The sequence below is a fragment of the Apium graveolens genome, chromosome 3, assembly GCF_009905375.1.
Source record: "Apium graveolens cultivar Ventura chromosome 3, ASM990537v1, whole genome shotgun sequence".
NCBI classification, from domain to species: domain Eukaryota; kingdom Viridiplantae; phylum Streptophyta; class Magnoliopsida; order Apiales; family Apiaceae; genus Apium; species Apium graveolens.
This window is the reverse complement of record NC_133649.1, coordinates 293,377,134-293,394,006: the sequence shown is the minus strand read 5'-3', so window position 1 is coordinate 293,394,006 and position 16,873 is coordinate 293,377,134. Positions and strand designations below refer to the sequence as shown.

The following is a 16,873-nucleotide window of genomic DNA, read 5'->3' as shown; positions in this document are numbered from 1 at the left end:
AATTCAAAGATCAAATGCAATTTATCAATCATTAATCAAGTACAAAGAACAAGAGTTTTGAATCACAGATTGTAACATGGTATCAGAGCGAGTGTCTATGATCTGTTTGAAGTTTTGCCGCTGAGTTTATCGGTTCTTGATCTTTGGTCGACTCAATCGTAAGATTTTTCGATTGACTATTTGTCTATATTTGTTCTTGATTCGATTCGTGATTGATTCACTTCTTTACTGGTGGTTTTGCTTCAGATTATCCGCATATCTGATATTGTTAGATTAGTTTGCTTGTTATTAGATCATATAAAGTGTGATTTGTTGAATTTCTTTGAATGGATCTCAATCAAGATCCAAGTTCTGTGTATTTTGTTCATCCTAGTGATAACACTGGCCTGAAGTTAGTTTCAGTGCAATTTAATGGATCGAATTATACTAATTGGAAACGATCTATGATAATTGGTTTGACTGCTAAGAATAAGATGACGTTTGTGGATGGTTCTTTGGAGAAACCTTTGATAACTGATGATAGTTATAGAGCTTGGTCTAGGTGCAATAGTATGGTAATTGGTTGGTTGATCACTGCGTTAGATCAACAAATTGCTGCTAGTATCTTGTACGTAGATACTGCTAGAGACATTTGGCTAGAACTTGAAGAGAGATTTGGACATGCCTCTTCTGCACAATTGTATGCTTTATAGCAAGAAATTTCTGATTCTAGTCAAGATAATCTACCGATTGCTGAATATTATACACAGCTTAAGAAGACATGGGATGAAATTGACAATTTGAGTCCACTCCCTGTGTGTGAGTGTGCCAATTGTACATGTACTTTGTCTGCAAAGTTTCTGAAAATGCAGCAAGATCAAAGACTGATGTTCTTTCTTATGAAATTAAACAACAATTATTCTAATGTGAGATCAAATATTTTGATGATGGATACTCTGCCTTCTTTACCACAAGCCTATAGGATGTTGTTGCAAGAGCAGAGACACAGAGAGATTAGTAGAATTGTTCCGAATATTGTTGAATCTACAGCTTTTGCAGCAGAAAAGAGAACTTATAATAACAGATTTGGAGGATTTAATTCTAACAACAAAACTGGTTATGTGCTTCCTCAGAAGGTTGATGGATCTCAATTTGTTGGTAATAGAAAAGGTCCAAGTAGTAAGTATTTTTGTGATCATTGTAAGATGGGTGGTCATACCATTGACAGATGTTATAAAATTCATGGTTATCCACCCAACTTTAGAGGTGGACAGTTGAAAAGATTTGTTAATTGTGCTACTATTGAAGATGGTAATCTAGAAGTAAGCAATCAGGTTGGATCTGGAGAATCAGGAAATTTGGTTTCTTCAGGATCTGGAAATGCTTCTTACATCAGCATGGAGCAGTACAATCATTTACTGAGTTTAATCAACACTAAGACTAAGGATCATGAAGTTGGAAGCAGTTTTTCGGGAAATGATTATTCCAATTACTCAAATGGAAATGCATTGCTTGCAGGCACTTTGTTTACTGGTATTCATTGTTTGCTTTCTGCCACTACACAAAATGAGTGGATTTTAGACAGTGGTGCTTCTGACCACATGTGTTATGAGATTTCTTCTTTTGACTCTTATACACAGATTGCTGATACTTTTATCACTATACCTGATGGTTCTAGAGTTGTGGTCACTCATGTTGGAACAGTTAGACTTACTGATTCCATAATTTGGACCTGGGTTTAAGTTCAATTTGATATGTGTGACTAAATTGTGTCAAGATAGTGATCTATCGGTTCAATTTACTCCTGACATGTGTTTCCTACAAGATTCATCAAAGGGTTTGTCAACAGTTTTTGGTAAATTGAGGAATGGTTTATACATTGCTGACACAAGTCTCTTTATCAAAGGACCACTACCTTTGTCTCTTTCATCTTCAGGTCATCATGCAGGAATGGCAAATTGTGGATCTGATTCTTCTTCTGGTACACATACTGAATCACATTCTCTTAAATTGGCCAAATTGCTTCATTTGAGATTAGGATATATTGCTTTTTCAAAAATGTCTTTGATACAGCCTGATTTAGATGTGAAAGGTTTTTGTAGCAATTATATATGCTCTATTTGTCCTCCTGCCAAACAACATAGATTACCCTTTTACTCAAGTGTTACCAAGACAACCAGAATTTTTGAGCTGCTTCATGTTGATGTGTGGGGCCCATACAGTACTGTGACACATCAAGGTTTTAAGTTCTTTCTCACTATAGTTGATGATTTCAGTAGAGCAACTTGGGTATATTTGATGGCTAATAAATCTGATTCTGCTGACAGTTTGCAAAATTTTGCTTTGATTATAAAGAATCAATTTTCTGCTAATATAGCTCACATCAGAACTGATAATGCTAAGGAGCTATGTTATGGTTCTATTGTGAATTTTTATAATTCTCATGGTATATCTCATCAAACTAGCTGTGTAGAGTCTCCTCAACAAAATGGAATTGTTGAGCGGAAACACAAGCATCTTTTAGAAGTTACTAGATCTCTTCTCTTTCAGTCAAAGGTTCCTATCAAGTATTGGGGTGATTGTGTGCAATGTGCTGCCTATCTTATCAATAGAATGCCAATGCAATCTTTTCATAACATGTCTCCTTATGAGATCATCTATTCTAAGAAACCTGATTATTCTTTATTGAGGGTGTTTGGCTGTCTTTGTTTTGTCTCTACTATTCATCAGAATAGAACCAAACTACAACCTAGGGCTCAACCTGGCGTTTTTGTTGGTTATCCTTTATCTCAGAAAGGTTATAAAGTTTTGAATCTTTCCACAAATCAGATCATTGTTTCCAGAGATGTAATTTTTCATGAAAATAATTTTCCTTTTCACATGCCAGTTCATTCCTTTAATTCCAATATGTCTTTCTTTCTGCCACTTTATTCTCCAACTCTTGAAACTTTTGATGATTTTCCACTTCCTGACATTTTTCATCAATCTTCTTCTCATTTTTCTAATGCACCTTCAAATGAATCTGACCATTCTCATTCACCTGTTCTGAGAAGATCCACCAGAATACCTCGGAAATTAACACTGTATAATGATTTTATCTGCAATTCTGCTCAGATTTCTTCCCATTGGTGTAATTTGGTATCATCTTCATGTTTACCAAATTCACATCATGCATTTATTTCTGCTGCTGCTACTGATCCAGTTTCTTATGTTGAAGCTTCTAAGCATGATCATTGGAATATTGCTATGCAACTTGAACTGGATGCTCTAGCCAAGAATAACACTTGGTATGTTGTTCCTCTACCTAAAGGAAAAAGAGCGATCGGTTGTAAGTGGGTTTTTAAAACCAAACTTAAATCAGATGGAACGATTGAGAGGTACAAAGCCAGGTTGGTCGCCAAGGGTTACACACAGAAATATGGCATTGACTTTCAGGAAACCTTCTCTCCTATAGTCAAAATGACTACTGTTAGGTGCATTCTGGCCTTGACCGCAAGTAACAATTGGAAGCTCTATCAGTTGGATATAAATAATGTATTTCTTCATGGAGATCTCCATAAAGAGGTGTATATGAGGTTTCCAGAAGGAGTACATAATCCATCTAATTTGGTTTGCAAGTTGAATAAATCCTTGTATATTTTAAGGCAAGCTAGTCGACACTGGTTCTCCAAACTGCATCATGCTCTATTGTTACAAGGATATAGACAGTCTAAGAATGATTATTCTTTATTTCTCAAAGGATCTAATGCAGACCTTACCATTGTGGCTGTCTATGTAGACGACATCATATTAACTGGTAACAATTTAGCTGCTATTTCTTCTCTCAAACAGTATTTGGATGTCACTTTTAGCATAAAGGATCTTGGTCTTCTACATTTCTTCTTGGGTCTTGAGGTTAATTACATACCTGAGGGTATCACCTTAACTCAAGGAAAGTTTACAAAGGAGTTGTTGACTGATGCTGGACTGATGGATTCTTCTCCTGTTGCTACTCCCTTACCTCTCCATCTGAAACTCACCGGAGATTCTTGTCCTTTGTTTCATGATGCTGGTTTATACCGCTGTTGGGTTGGTAAATTGAACTTTCTTTGTCATACTCGTCCTGACTTATCTTTCACAGTTCAAACACTCAGTCAATTCATGAGTCAGCCCCGTGTACCTCATTATGAAGCATTACTTCACACTCTTCGTTTTGTGGCTGGTACAGCTGGGCAAGGTATTCTCCTCAAAGGTGCCTCTAAGCTTACTCTTCAAGCTTTTTCGGATTCCGATTGGGCTGCTTATTTGGATACTCGTCGTTCTGTCACAGGATATGTTATTCTCCTGGGTAAGTCTCCAATTAGTTGGAAAAGCAAGAAGCAATCTACTGTTTCTCGTTCTTCCTCAGAAGCAGAATATCGAGCCATGGCAGCTGCTGCTTCTGAGGTCACTTGGCTCGTTCGTTTGTTGACTGAATTTGGTGTTTCTGATCTCTGTCCTGTGACCTTGCACTGTGATAATCAGTCCGCCCTTCATATTGCCCGTAATCTCGTCTTTCATGAACGTACAAAACACATTGACATTGATTGTCATTTCACTCGTGACAAGGTACTCGAAGGTCTTCTTCAGCTCACTTATTTGTCCACTCAATCTCAACTAGCTGACATGCTCACTAAGGTCGTTCCTTCTGCACAACTATCTGATCTCAAGTCCAAGCTTGGGATGTTTACACCTCCTCCAGCTTGAGGGGGGCTGTTGGAATATTCTACATTTGGAATTTTTCATTACTGTTAATTTTACTACTTTGTTTGTAGTGAGTAAAGGGCAGTGTAGTATTTTCACATTGTTTTAGTCTGTGGCTCTATATAGCCGAGAACTCAATTCTGTTGTAACTAACTTCTTCATTTTCCAAAATTTCACATTCACAAGATCTCTCTCTCTCTCTCTCTTTTATCTCTCTAGTTTACATCTTTATCTCACAAGCAATTCAGAGATCAAATGCAATATATCAATCATTAATCAAGTACAAAGAACAAGAGTTTTGAATCACAGATTGTAACATATCCACTACTTACTACCTATACAGAAAACAATTTATTTTTGAATTTACTTAGATTATTTTCTAATTTTGATTTTTTTCTTGTTCAAAATGCAAATTAAAAATAATATCTCATATATCCATTTAGTAATTGTTCAATATTTTGTTTGACATCGGAAGGATTTAATATTCATAATATCAATAAATAGATGAGTAAAAATAAATGTCACAATTCTTCTAAATTTATTTACTATTTGTATTTATCTGTCACTTTTCTAAATACATTTATAATACGCGTTTTGACTTGTAACGCATGCGTTTCAATATCTGTAAATGAAAGAATTTTGTCGTTTGCTATTAATAAATTATTTTCATTCATGACAGAACATAAATCAAAATCCGGTCTACATTCATATGAAGATATGAAATTTATTATTTGCATGTACCTACTAACAAAATTTCTACAACTTGTATAACATATTACAAGATTGCTATTTATTCTCGAGATGTAAAGTGGTTTTTCTAATTGAGAATTACATAAACTAGCTGCCCGTGGGTTTTGATTAATATTTATATATTTTTTAATTTTATTTTGTTTAATTTTATTAAAATTTTATATAAATAATTAACTACTAAATAATTATTATATAATTATAATTTCAAGTTAGGTTGAGATCTTAGTCATAAATAATAATATAAATGTTTGTTGTTGTTGAGGGAGATTCGAATTTTTAAACTTATATGTATCTTTATAAATAATATAAATGTTTGTTTGTAACGGGTATCAAACACGAGAACTTATATGTATCTTTACAAATAATAATGAAAATGTTTGTTGTTGACGCGATTCGAACCTGAGAACTTGTGGAGTGTATTTTTTTAGTATTTGGATCTAACGGCTTTGATTATTTGATAAGAAGTTTTGAAGGTAGTGATGAAAAAGGAATAACCAAAAAGGGGTTAACCAAATTACAAATTACAAATTATACCTCATTCGAATTATTATAGTATAGTATAGATAGTGTAGATAAGTAAATTTACAAATAAACATGACATATAACTACTCATTGGATTCTCACCGAATAGATAAATATAATTTGGTGAAAAGTTTATGATTTTTTTTTAAATGATTAATAAATGTTTTTCTAAAAATTTATCGTGCTGATGACATTGCTAGACATTATACATTTTTCTATATATAAGTGTATTTACACTTTTTCTAAATCTGTATGCCCAAATATAATGTAAAGAATTGGGTGATACAGGGGAGTATTTTTTTTTAAAGCTAATACCAAAAATATTTGTACATTTATACTTTTCATTTTTTAGGTTCGATTTCAAAATTCTTTGTTTACCCCTGTCTTACAAACACAAAGATGTTAAGACTAATTAGTCGAAAGATGAAGAAGAGTGAAAGTATCACAATTTGTTATATATATATATATAATATATATATTGGAATATAAAGAACAAAAACACACATTTTTTTATCAACATTTAATACATATCAAGAAATTTGGCATAGAAGGTTTGGACATAAAATTATATAAGTACATATATCATATTTCGACCTTTAAGTTAAAAATTATTTTAATTGTTATTGTCTTTATCACAATGAACCAACTTAATAGCACAAAATTCAATTACGATAATACTAACGTTAGAAATTTATAAATTTATGTGAAAATTATTATTATTGTTATAATGTGAATTTTTATATTGTTAAAGTATAAGCTAGTCTACTCTATTCGTAATTCAATTTTTACTGTCACTTTGTTACCATGTTATGTTAAATTACAAATTTATGTTGTGTTTATTATAAATATTTATCATTTCACGGAACTACAAAATTATTTATGTTTTAATTTTATATTTTTTAATATATTTGAACTACAAAAACCGCAATGCACCATATCACACCACATTTTTTTGGGTGTTTTATGTCGGTTTCTCTATTACACGGTGCGGTTTGAAAATTCGATCAAACCACATGTGCGAGTTGATTTTTGGTTCGATGAAAAATCCGAACCACCCGCATCGTCCGTACCGCGATCACCCCTTCCCGCATTCACAAATTGATTATCCTTTCTTATTGGGTCCTAGTGACTTAATGGCAGATTTATAAGAAATATATTCATTATTTCATGAAATATTAGGCACACATGCTTATTATATTAATATTCATGTGCTTAACATTCCTTTCCTAGTCTATTTATTATTCTTACCATCTACCGTCTTTAAAGATTCAAGATTTTTAGCCATAATATTCACTTTACTTGACTTAGATTATGTGTTGGAAGTGATGGTTCCAACATGCATATTAGGTGTTTCAACATTAAGAATTGTAAGAGTTGAATTGCGTTGATCATAAGATAATACCTAATCAGTTGAAGATTTTCCTCATCATTACATGTCATGAAAGCAAGCTTCTTAATTAGCCCGGAGCTAGTTCAACAAATAAAAAAAAAAGTGGAAATGAGACGAAAAAGATTAGTTACAGCACAAGATCGACAAATGAAGTATACAAATCGAGAACGAAAAGATGTGCAATTCGAACCTAGAGACAAAGTCTTGTTAAAAATATCTCCTTGGAAAGGTATAACCAGATTCAGAAAGAAAGGGAAGTTGAGTCCTAGGTATATTGGACCATTCAAGGTATTGCGACGAGTTGGAAAAGTGGCATATGAATTGGCGTTACCTCCGCAAATGCAACATCTACACAATGAATTTCATGTATCTCTTCTAAAGAAGTATAATGCTGATGCGAGCCATGTGATCGAATTGGAACCAGTGGAAATTCAACTAGATTTGTCTTATGTGGAACAACTAGTTCGAATCTTAGACCGAAAAGAGAGGACACTTAGAAATAAAGTCATACCTCTAGTCAGAGTGTTGTGGAGAAATCCAATAGTGGAAGAATCAACTTGGGAATTAGAAAGTGAAATGCAAGAAAAGTATTCCCATCTATTTGCTTAGACTAGATTCTGGGGACAGAATCCTTTAAGGAGGGTAGATTGTGACGACCGAGAATTTTGCGACGTAATTAAGTCAATAAAGTATGATTTATGTGATGTGATTATAAAATATTTGATTTATGTGATGATTAATTATCCTTATTGTATATTAGCATCTGGGAGTGTAGATAGACGCGTTCCAATTTAAAGAGTCAGCTTAGAAATTAAACTGTGTTGTCGGGCCGTCAGGTAGAACGGAACCCCTCCTAAAAAGGGATTAAAGTATCTAAAATGTGAAATATGTGTTAATATGTGAAATGAATGTTTAAGTGATGTATTGCTTTCTAGTGACGTGTCAGTCGATAATAATATGGTAAAGCGTAGTTGAAACGCTGAGCGTCGGACCGTCAGGCAGAACGTGACCCGATACGCGAAAAGAGGAGTAATGATAAAAAGGGAATTTTTTTTGATCAGACATGAGTTGTCATGTGTCAGTATATGTGCTTGCTTGTCTGTATGCGTGATTACGTGATCCGTTAATATTTTATGGATTTAAGGGAATCATTTGATTTAGATAAGGTTTATTTAACCTTCGCACATTTTTATAAAATTATCTGAGTAAGGTAAAGGCATGAGACTTGTTTTGATATCTTCGAAATAGTCCTAGAGACTTTCTAAAAATGATAGACGGATTTATTTTGATGATCGTGCATTTTAAATTGATTTTTATGTGATAAAATGCTATTATTAGCACAAACTTGTAAAAATCATATGAAATCAACCGTATGCTCAAAAGTTTATTATGAGTAATGGTTGGAAAGCTAATTTCGAGATCTATATCTTAGAATTGTCACTCGCAATAATTTTCGACTTTCCGAGAGGGATAAATTCAATATTCAATTTATATCTTATTTGCATAAATAGAGAAGGTAAATAAAAAATAAAGGGGAATTAGTGAATTACCAAATTACCCCTACCCCCATATTATATATAAACTCATTATCTTCCCCTTTCTTTCTTTTCCACCCGGCCACTTCTTTCTTTTTTTCCATTTTCTCATTATTCTCTCTCTCTTCTCTCTCTCACTCTCGAAGTCTCTCTCTCTCTCTTCCTCTCGGTAAATCTCTCTTCTTCACTTGATTTTTTATGAATTCTTCCATAGAACTTCATCCTTGTTCTATATATAAGCTTTGATCCACTTGCATGTGTGGTTTGGCACTTGCATGTGCATGTGTGTGTATGTAGGTTCGGTTGTGCCGAGTTCTTGTTTTATAGAAGCAAGATGATGTGAATTTGTGATGATCATGTCTTGCATGTGTTTGTTGTTGAGATTTTTAGAAGTAATCGGAGGTTTCGTGATTGGATACCCTCGAATGAGGGCACCACCGTGAAGCCACCGCCACCGGTGATGAACTCCGGTGAACCGGTGGTGAGTGATGATGTAATCACTGAGCTCTACCACACCAGAAAACTCATTTTTGATTGTTGCATGTGTTATTCTTGAAAAACCCGAATGAGTCCTTGATTTTTAGAAAAATAAATGTGATTGTTCTTGATGAAATGATGTGTTCATGCATGTTCTTAGTGGTAAATAAAAGATTTGACTAGTTGAGAATTTAGAGAATCAAAATAGAAGTTGCATGTATTATTTTGCTTGAAAACCGAATGATTCTTGTTTATTAAGTTGGTTTTATGATGAAAATAAGGTGTTGATTGATAAAAGGATTTTTTATGATTGTTTTAAAAGTATTTGGACTTGTGTAATTGATTTGGATGATAAAGAAATCAAATTTGAGGGTTGCATATTGAGGTTTTGGTTCGGCCTTTGTACTAATAAAAGGGAATTAGATTTTGTGACTTGATCTTGGTGTAAACTATGTTTAAATGAGATTGCATGTTGGTTTAAAAGAAGAATTAGTGATGCATGTCATTGTTTGGTTCTTGAGTTGTGATTTATGGTTATAGCCGAATGAATAATGAGTTTAAAAGAGATTGGTTTGATGTTAATTGACTGCATGCATGATTAATTAGGAAAATTTGATTAGGGTTTAAATCATTAAGTGATGTTTTGATGTGTAATTCGGAAATTGTGGTTAAAATGAGTGTTTGATTTAAGAGATGGACTTGAATTGCATGTAAGCATATATGTATAGTTATGGTTCGAATTTTGTTGATTAGAGGAAAATGATTCTTTAAAGGTTTTTGAATGAGTTATGTGTTTATGTGAACTAAGTGAGTATTTGGTTGATTTTGTGGTTGGTATTTGCAATAAGGCCGAATAGGCCCTAAGAGTTAAAAGTCAAAACTTGGTTTTTGATGATCAAAAGAATGATTGGGTATGTATCTGTAAATGTTTATGGATTTGATTGTTTGATTATATTATGTGGTTCGAATTAAGGAATGAAAGAAAAGGGAACTAAGTTGATTGATTTTAAAAGCTATAAGTGATAGTTATGGTCGTAAAGATTTAGTGGTGTATGAATTGTGTACCCGTATAAGTTATAGTCATTTGATTTAAAGAATAGTCGAGATTAAATCAAGTATAAGGTGATTATTGAGTATTTATAAAGGCCACGAGAAAAGTATGTGTTATGTGCATGTGTCTATATAAGCTATATTCGTATAGTTCGAGTCAAAAGTATAGTCGAGCTATTGTATTGAGTGAACGTTCTGGGTACGAGAGTTGAGAATCTAATTAAGGTTTGGTTTTGATTGTAGATTCGGAGCATGAGGGCATTCAGGCTAGGAAAGGGAAAGGTATACTGGATATTGTTCATGTCATGTAGAGTATTGAACTGTTAAAAGAATGAACCCCTGTTATTGATTTGAGATACCCTGTCTTTGATCTTGTAAAACTGATATTGATAAGCTTATTGATTCAACCCTTTGGTAACCTATCTTCCTGTTTAAATTATTTGTCATACCATGAACTATTATAAACCCTATAAGTACCTTTACAAATCCTTTTTAATGATGTTACACTCCTTGATCACCATATTCCCTATTGATCCTCGAAACAATTTTGATTATTCTAACTTAAGTACCTTGTTATCATTGATTCAAAGACCCCTAGAATTGCACCTTCTTATCCTTGATTCATTTCCTTAACTTTGATTTCTTGAAATTGAATCTAAGAATGAGTTTTGACTTGAAAGTGTCTGAATGATTTCATATTCTTGGTAATGATAAAATAAATTTAGAAAAGCTATTTTTTTCCAACTCAAGGTTTTCCAAACGAATTCCTGATGGATTGATTTGGGACGTAAGAGGCTAGTGGGACTAGTCCAGTCATAGTAAGAGGCTAGCGGGGCTAGTCCAATTTAAGGATGAAATTATGCTATTTGGTACCTTAAAGACCGGATGGAGGTCTATATGGTCTGATCACCCGTATCATAATGAAATGAAAGATAAAGTGGTCCAATCAAGGGTTCCGTATTGATTTTAAGAAGGAATTGAAATTTCCTACTCGGTAATTGATTCTTTGAAAATGAAAATGGTTATATTGCTTTGATAAGAGTTGATTGTGATATTCAGAAGCTTATAGTTCATGAACCCTGATTTTAATTCTGTTGATCATACAATTGATTCTATATAATGAAAAGATTGTCGCTTTCCATTTGAAAGATCTGTTTTGATTCTTTAATGATTTGTGATGAATGTCGGCTTTCCCCCTACTTTGAGCCTTGTTCATTGAAAGCCTAAAAATTTCCTTCATAACCCGAAAGATATAAATCTGCCACCTAGATCTGATAAAGTAGAATGCCCTGAGATTGATAAAGTATATTGTGGGTTTTATACCGTAGAACTGCTTTATAGTTACTTGCTGAGTTTTATACTCATATGTTCTGTTTTAATCTAACCATGGCAGTTAAGCAAGAAGATGGCTAGGCTTAGGCGCACTGCTCGTAAGAGCGAACCTGGTGGTCCCTATCGTGTTAAGGGCTTCTGGTTTCCAGAGCAGGTCGTAGTGTTTTTGAGTGAGCAAGCGCTTAGCCAGAGAGTTGTAAAGATACAATGGGTTATCTGTCGGTTCCAAGCCGAGATCGACTATGTATATTTGAATTTATTTTGGGGTTGTAAGTTATATTTTATGATTGGTAGTTGTAATATTGTCTCATACTTTATCCTGTTTGATTTTGTTAGTATGTAATCGGGGTTATGCTTATTTAATTAGTAGATTAGAGGTGTGTGTCCTCATTTCCTAACCCCGAGATTGAGGGCGTCACAAGTTGGTATCAGAGCTACAGGATCTAGTCCCTGAGACAAGTTAGGATTAAAAAGGGTATTTTGGGTATATATTTATATAGCTTGAGAGTTCGACTCATATATAGTTGAGTTAGACTATTAGGTATAGTCTAAGAAAAGTGTGTATTAGCTAAATGGCAACTAGAATTAGGGTGTGAGTTAGCTCAGACACGATAAATACAGGAACTCCGTGACGCATCATGATCTCATCCAAATATAATTTGACCAACTTTTCCAACGAAAACCTTTCATTTATCGGCAAGAAATGTGCTGATTTTGTCAATCGATCGATTACCACCCAAATCGCATCATGATTAGACTTGGTTTTAGGTAATCCTACCACGAAATCCATCGCGATATGTTCCCATTTCCATTCTGGTATATCTAGTGGTTGAAGCAATCCACTTGGCCTCTGATGTTCCGCTTTGACTCTTTGACACGTATAACACTTACTTATCCATTCCGCAATTTCCTTTTTCATGTTTGGCCACCAATAACTCTCTTTTAAATCCTGATACATTTTCGTACTTCCAGGGTAAATTGAAAATTTCGAGTTATGCGCTTCTTACAAAATCTCGTGACTTAGCTCTAAAATATTAGGTATCCAAATACGTGAATTAACATGATATATTCCTTTTTCATCCTTTCGAGCTTTGACTTCTTCTCCGGATAACTTATCCTTTTCGCGATTCATCACTTGCTCTTGACAACATCGTATCTTTTCTAAAATTTTGGGTTGAAATGACATCGCATATATAGCTTCACCTCCAAATTCTGGAGTCTGCACTTCTATTTCCATCTTTTCGAAATCCTTGATCAAATCTTCCGATGACGTTAACATATTCAACCTTTCCTTGCAACTTAGAGCTTCTGCTACCACATTTGCCTTTCCAGGATGATAGTTTATCGCACAATCATAATCTTTGATCAACTCTAACCATCTTCTTTGTCTCATATTCAACTCCTTTTGAGTGAAAATATACTTTAAACTCTTATGATCTGTAAAAATCTCGCATCTTTCCCCATATAAATAATGTCTCCAAATCTTAAGGGTAAACACAATTGCTGCCAATTCCAAATCATGCATGGGATACTTTTGCTCGTGCGGCTTGAGTTGCCTTGACACATATGCTATCACCTTCCCATGTTGCATTAACACACATCCAAGTCCTTTATACGAAGCATCACTAAATATTATAAATTCTCCTTTTTCATCAGGTAACACCAACACTGGGGTGGTTACCAATCTCTTCTTCAACTCTTGAAAGCTTTCTTCGCACCTTTCCGTCCACACGAACTTCTCGTTCTTTCTTGTCAACTTCGTTAATGGGACATCAATCTTAGAGAAATCTTGCACAAACCTTCTGTAGTATCCGGCTAATCCCAGAAAACTTCTGACTTCCGTAAGAGTCTTGGGTCTTTCCTAATTCATCACAACTTCTATCTTGGCTGGGTCTACTTTGATTCCCTCTTTATTAACTACATGACCAAGAAATTGCACTTTCTTTAGCCAAAATTCACATTTTGAAAACTTAGCGTACAAACTTTCTTCCCTCAGAATTTCCAAGGAAATCCTTAAATGCTCCTTATGATCTTCTTCCGTCTTGGAATATAACAATATATCGTCAATAAACACAATAACGAACTTGTCCAGGTATTGCTTGAACACTCTGTTCATAAGATCCGTAAATGCGGCTGGCGCGTTCGTCAATCCAAACGCCATTACCAAAAACTCGTAGTGCCCATATCTCGTTCGAAACGCTGTCTTGAGTATATCTCCCGCTTTAATCTTTAATTGATGATAACCAGATCTTAAATCAATCTTGGAGAAACACGAAGCTCCTTTTAAATGATCAAACAAGTCATCCATTCGCGGTAGAGGGTACTTATTCTTAATCGTCAACTTATTCAATTCACGATAATCAATGCACAACCTCATACTTCCATCCTTTTTCTTAACAAATAATACTGGTGCACCCCACAGGGATACATTCGGCCGAATTACTCCTTTATCCAACAATTCTTGCAACTGTGTTGCCAATTCCTTCATCTCGACTGGCGCCATACGATAGGGAGCCTTCGATACTGGTTCCGTTCCAGGGGCCAAATCAATCGTAAACTCGATCTCTCTATCTGGAGGTACTCCAGGCAATTCATCAGGAAATATATCAGGAAAATCTCTTACTATTGGAATATATTCAACCCTTACGGATTCTTTTTCCACATCTTTAACATGAGCTAAATAAACTTCGCATCCTTGACGTAATAATCTTCTCGTCTCGATAGCTGTAAGAAACTTCTTTTCTTGTCTTTTCCCTTTGAATATCACTTCCTCACCATCCTTGGTTCTTAACTTCAGCTTCTTACTTTTACACTCTATTTGCGCCTCATGGTTTGACAACCAATCCATTCCTAGTATAACCTCAAATTCTCCTAACTTAAAAGGAATTAAGTCAGCAGAAAAGTGCCGCCTTCTATAACCACATCACAATTGGGACAAACTTTATTAACAATAACTTTCTCTCAATTTTCTACCTCTATAATCAAATTAGGTTCCAGAGTGTACGCAACACAATTTAACTTATCAAAAATACTTTCAGAAATAAAAGATCTAGTTGCTCCAGAATCCATCAATACTTTTACTTCTACTGAGTTTATAACGAGCATACCTGCCACTACGTCCACATCTTGCACAGCTTCTTTCATTGTCATATTAAAGGTCCTAGCTCTGGGTTGAGCTGACGGTGTTGGGAGAGACGCTGGTCCAGCAATCCTAAGAACATTGGCCTTCTGAACAGGTTCCTTAAAGTTTCTAGCCATATGGCCCACCTTTCCACATTTGAAACAAGCCAAGTCAGGCTTCCTTGCTCCATTTGGACACTCTGAAGAGTAATGCCCTTTCTGGTTGCACTTGAAACAGGTCATGTCCAACTTATTACACCTTCCCTGGTCTCTCTTCCCACAATTCTTGCACTCTTGAATCTGAGGTCTGTTATCATTTCCCGGTTGTCCTACTTTCTGGAAATGGTTCTTCTGGGCTCCGTTACCGGGTTTAAACTTCTGAAACTTTTGGTGTTGACCTCCACCATTCCTTCCAAACTTTCCTCTAAACTTTGAACTTCCTTGCTCTTGCTCCGAGTTGTCAAACTTTCTTTTCCTTCCTTCATTTTCTCTCTTCGTAGCTTCACGCTCTCCTTCTATTGTCATTGCCTTCTGTACCAAAACAGAATAATTCTTGATCTCCAGTAATGCCACTTGACTTCTAATCTATGGCTTAAACAACATTTATCTTGGAGCATAGGGTGATTCACAATACCATGAAGTTATAACAAGGTGAACAGAAAGATTAATTTTCAATTCAGGGAAAGAATCAGAATTTAGAAGACCAGGGTTCAATGGTGACAAGCAATGGTCTTCTTTTATACATGGCATAAAGGTTCGTATGTTAAGCAATCTCATATCAAGAATCAGTATGTGATATATATGTATATATGGAGTAGTATTGTATATGTGTGGTCCATATCCAAGAATTCAATAATCAATGGTTTATAAGAAATCAGGATTGCGGCTCAAGATCAATAAGAATCAGGCTTTAGGGTTAAGTACTTCAAATTACTTGCAATATAGAACAAAAACTATTAGGAATAGTTGCAACATAATGAAAAGAGTTCAAAAGTACTTGCATTACATTACAAGAAAGATCAGAAGCACTTGCAATTATACTATGTTAGGTCACACACACTGTAGAAGGGGGTTGAATACAGTGTATAGTACAATCAAATCGAATTAAGAACACAAGTATGAAACACAGAATAATCTTATTAATAAAACAGTATTACAATGAAACTGATCTCTCTCAGTGATGAACAAATATCACGAGAGCTGTTAGGGTTACAATGAATAATATTCTCGATTAAGATAACACGTCTAGTGTAAACCCTATGTTGTGTTTATATAGACACATAGTTACAAGATAATCTTCTAATTGAAATCGAATATGATTCTGTGTCCTAAAATATATCAACTAGTTATCTTTTCTTCCAAGTATTCTATTCTTCATAGAATTCTTCTCCATGCATATCTCTTCTTGTTTTAGTCTTGATCTTCTTTTCTTTCAATGGAGCCGCCTTCCTTATCTGAAAGTCTTCTTAAGTCCTGATATTATCTCCTGATAAATATCTTCTGATATCTTAAGTTCTGATAACTTAAGTTCTGATATCTTAAGTTCTGACTTCATTATAAGTACTGATTTCCAGTTAAGTCCTGATTTGTCCTGTTAGTCAAGATCTGAAAACTAAACACAAATCATTATTAGACATGACATCACAAATATATCTAACAATCTCCCCCAACTTGTAAATTAGCATAATATACAAGTTCAATAGATATTTGATGATGTCAAAAACATTAAGTACAAATGCATATAAGAATTTGACTAAATATATACAACTCACAGTCCTTGTAACTTTTACTATCCTTAAAGTCTGATATCAGCTTTAGCATGTATATACTTCAAAATTTATCAGCTGTAGTTCTTGACTTGGCTTCAGTGTGTGATCTCTTTAATGTCAGGAGTTGTTCTGAGATAGTTCTTCAAAAGAGTTCCCTCAGGTAGGGGCGGAACCAGGAATCTAACATGGGGGGGACCAAAATAAATAAAAGTAGAAAACATACCAAT

General features: G+C 34.5%; 1 protein-coding gene across 1 annotated transcript; it reads left to right on the top strand.

Moving 5' to 3' along the window:
• The first annotated feature begins 473 nt into the window (after nt 1-473).
• Nucleotides 474-1,721, top strand: LOC141715196 (uncharacterized). Its single transcript, XM_074518674.1, has 2 exons — nt 474-554; nt 693-1,721. The coding sequence occupies exons 1-2, from the start codon at nt 474-476 to the stop codon at nt 1,719-1,721; spliced, it is 1,110 nt and encodes a 369-aa protein (XP_074374775.1).
• The last annotated feature ends 15,152 nt before the right edge of the window (nt 1,722-16,873 follow it).

Coding starts and splice junctions, on each gene's coding strand:
- LOC141715196 (XM_074518674.1), top strand. CDS start 474: ATGACGTTTGTGGATGGTTCTTTGGAGAAACCTTTGATAACTGATGAT. Junction 555..692: donor GGTCTAGGTGCAATAGTATG/GTAATTGGTTGG, acceptor TATGCTTTATAG/CAAGAAATTTCTGATTCTAG.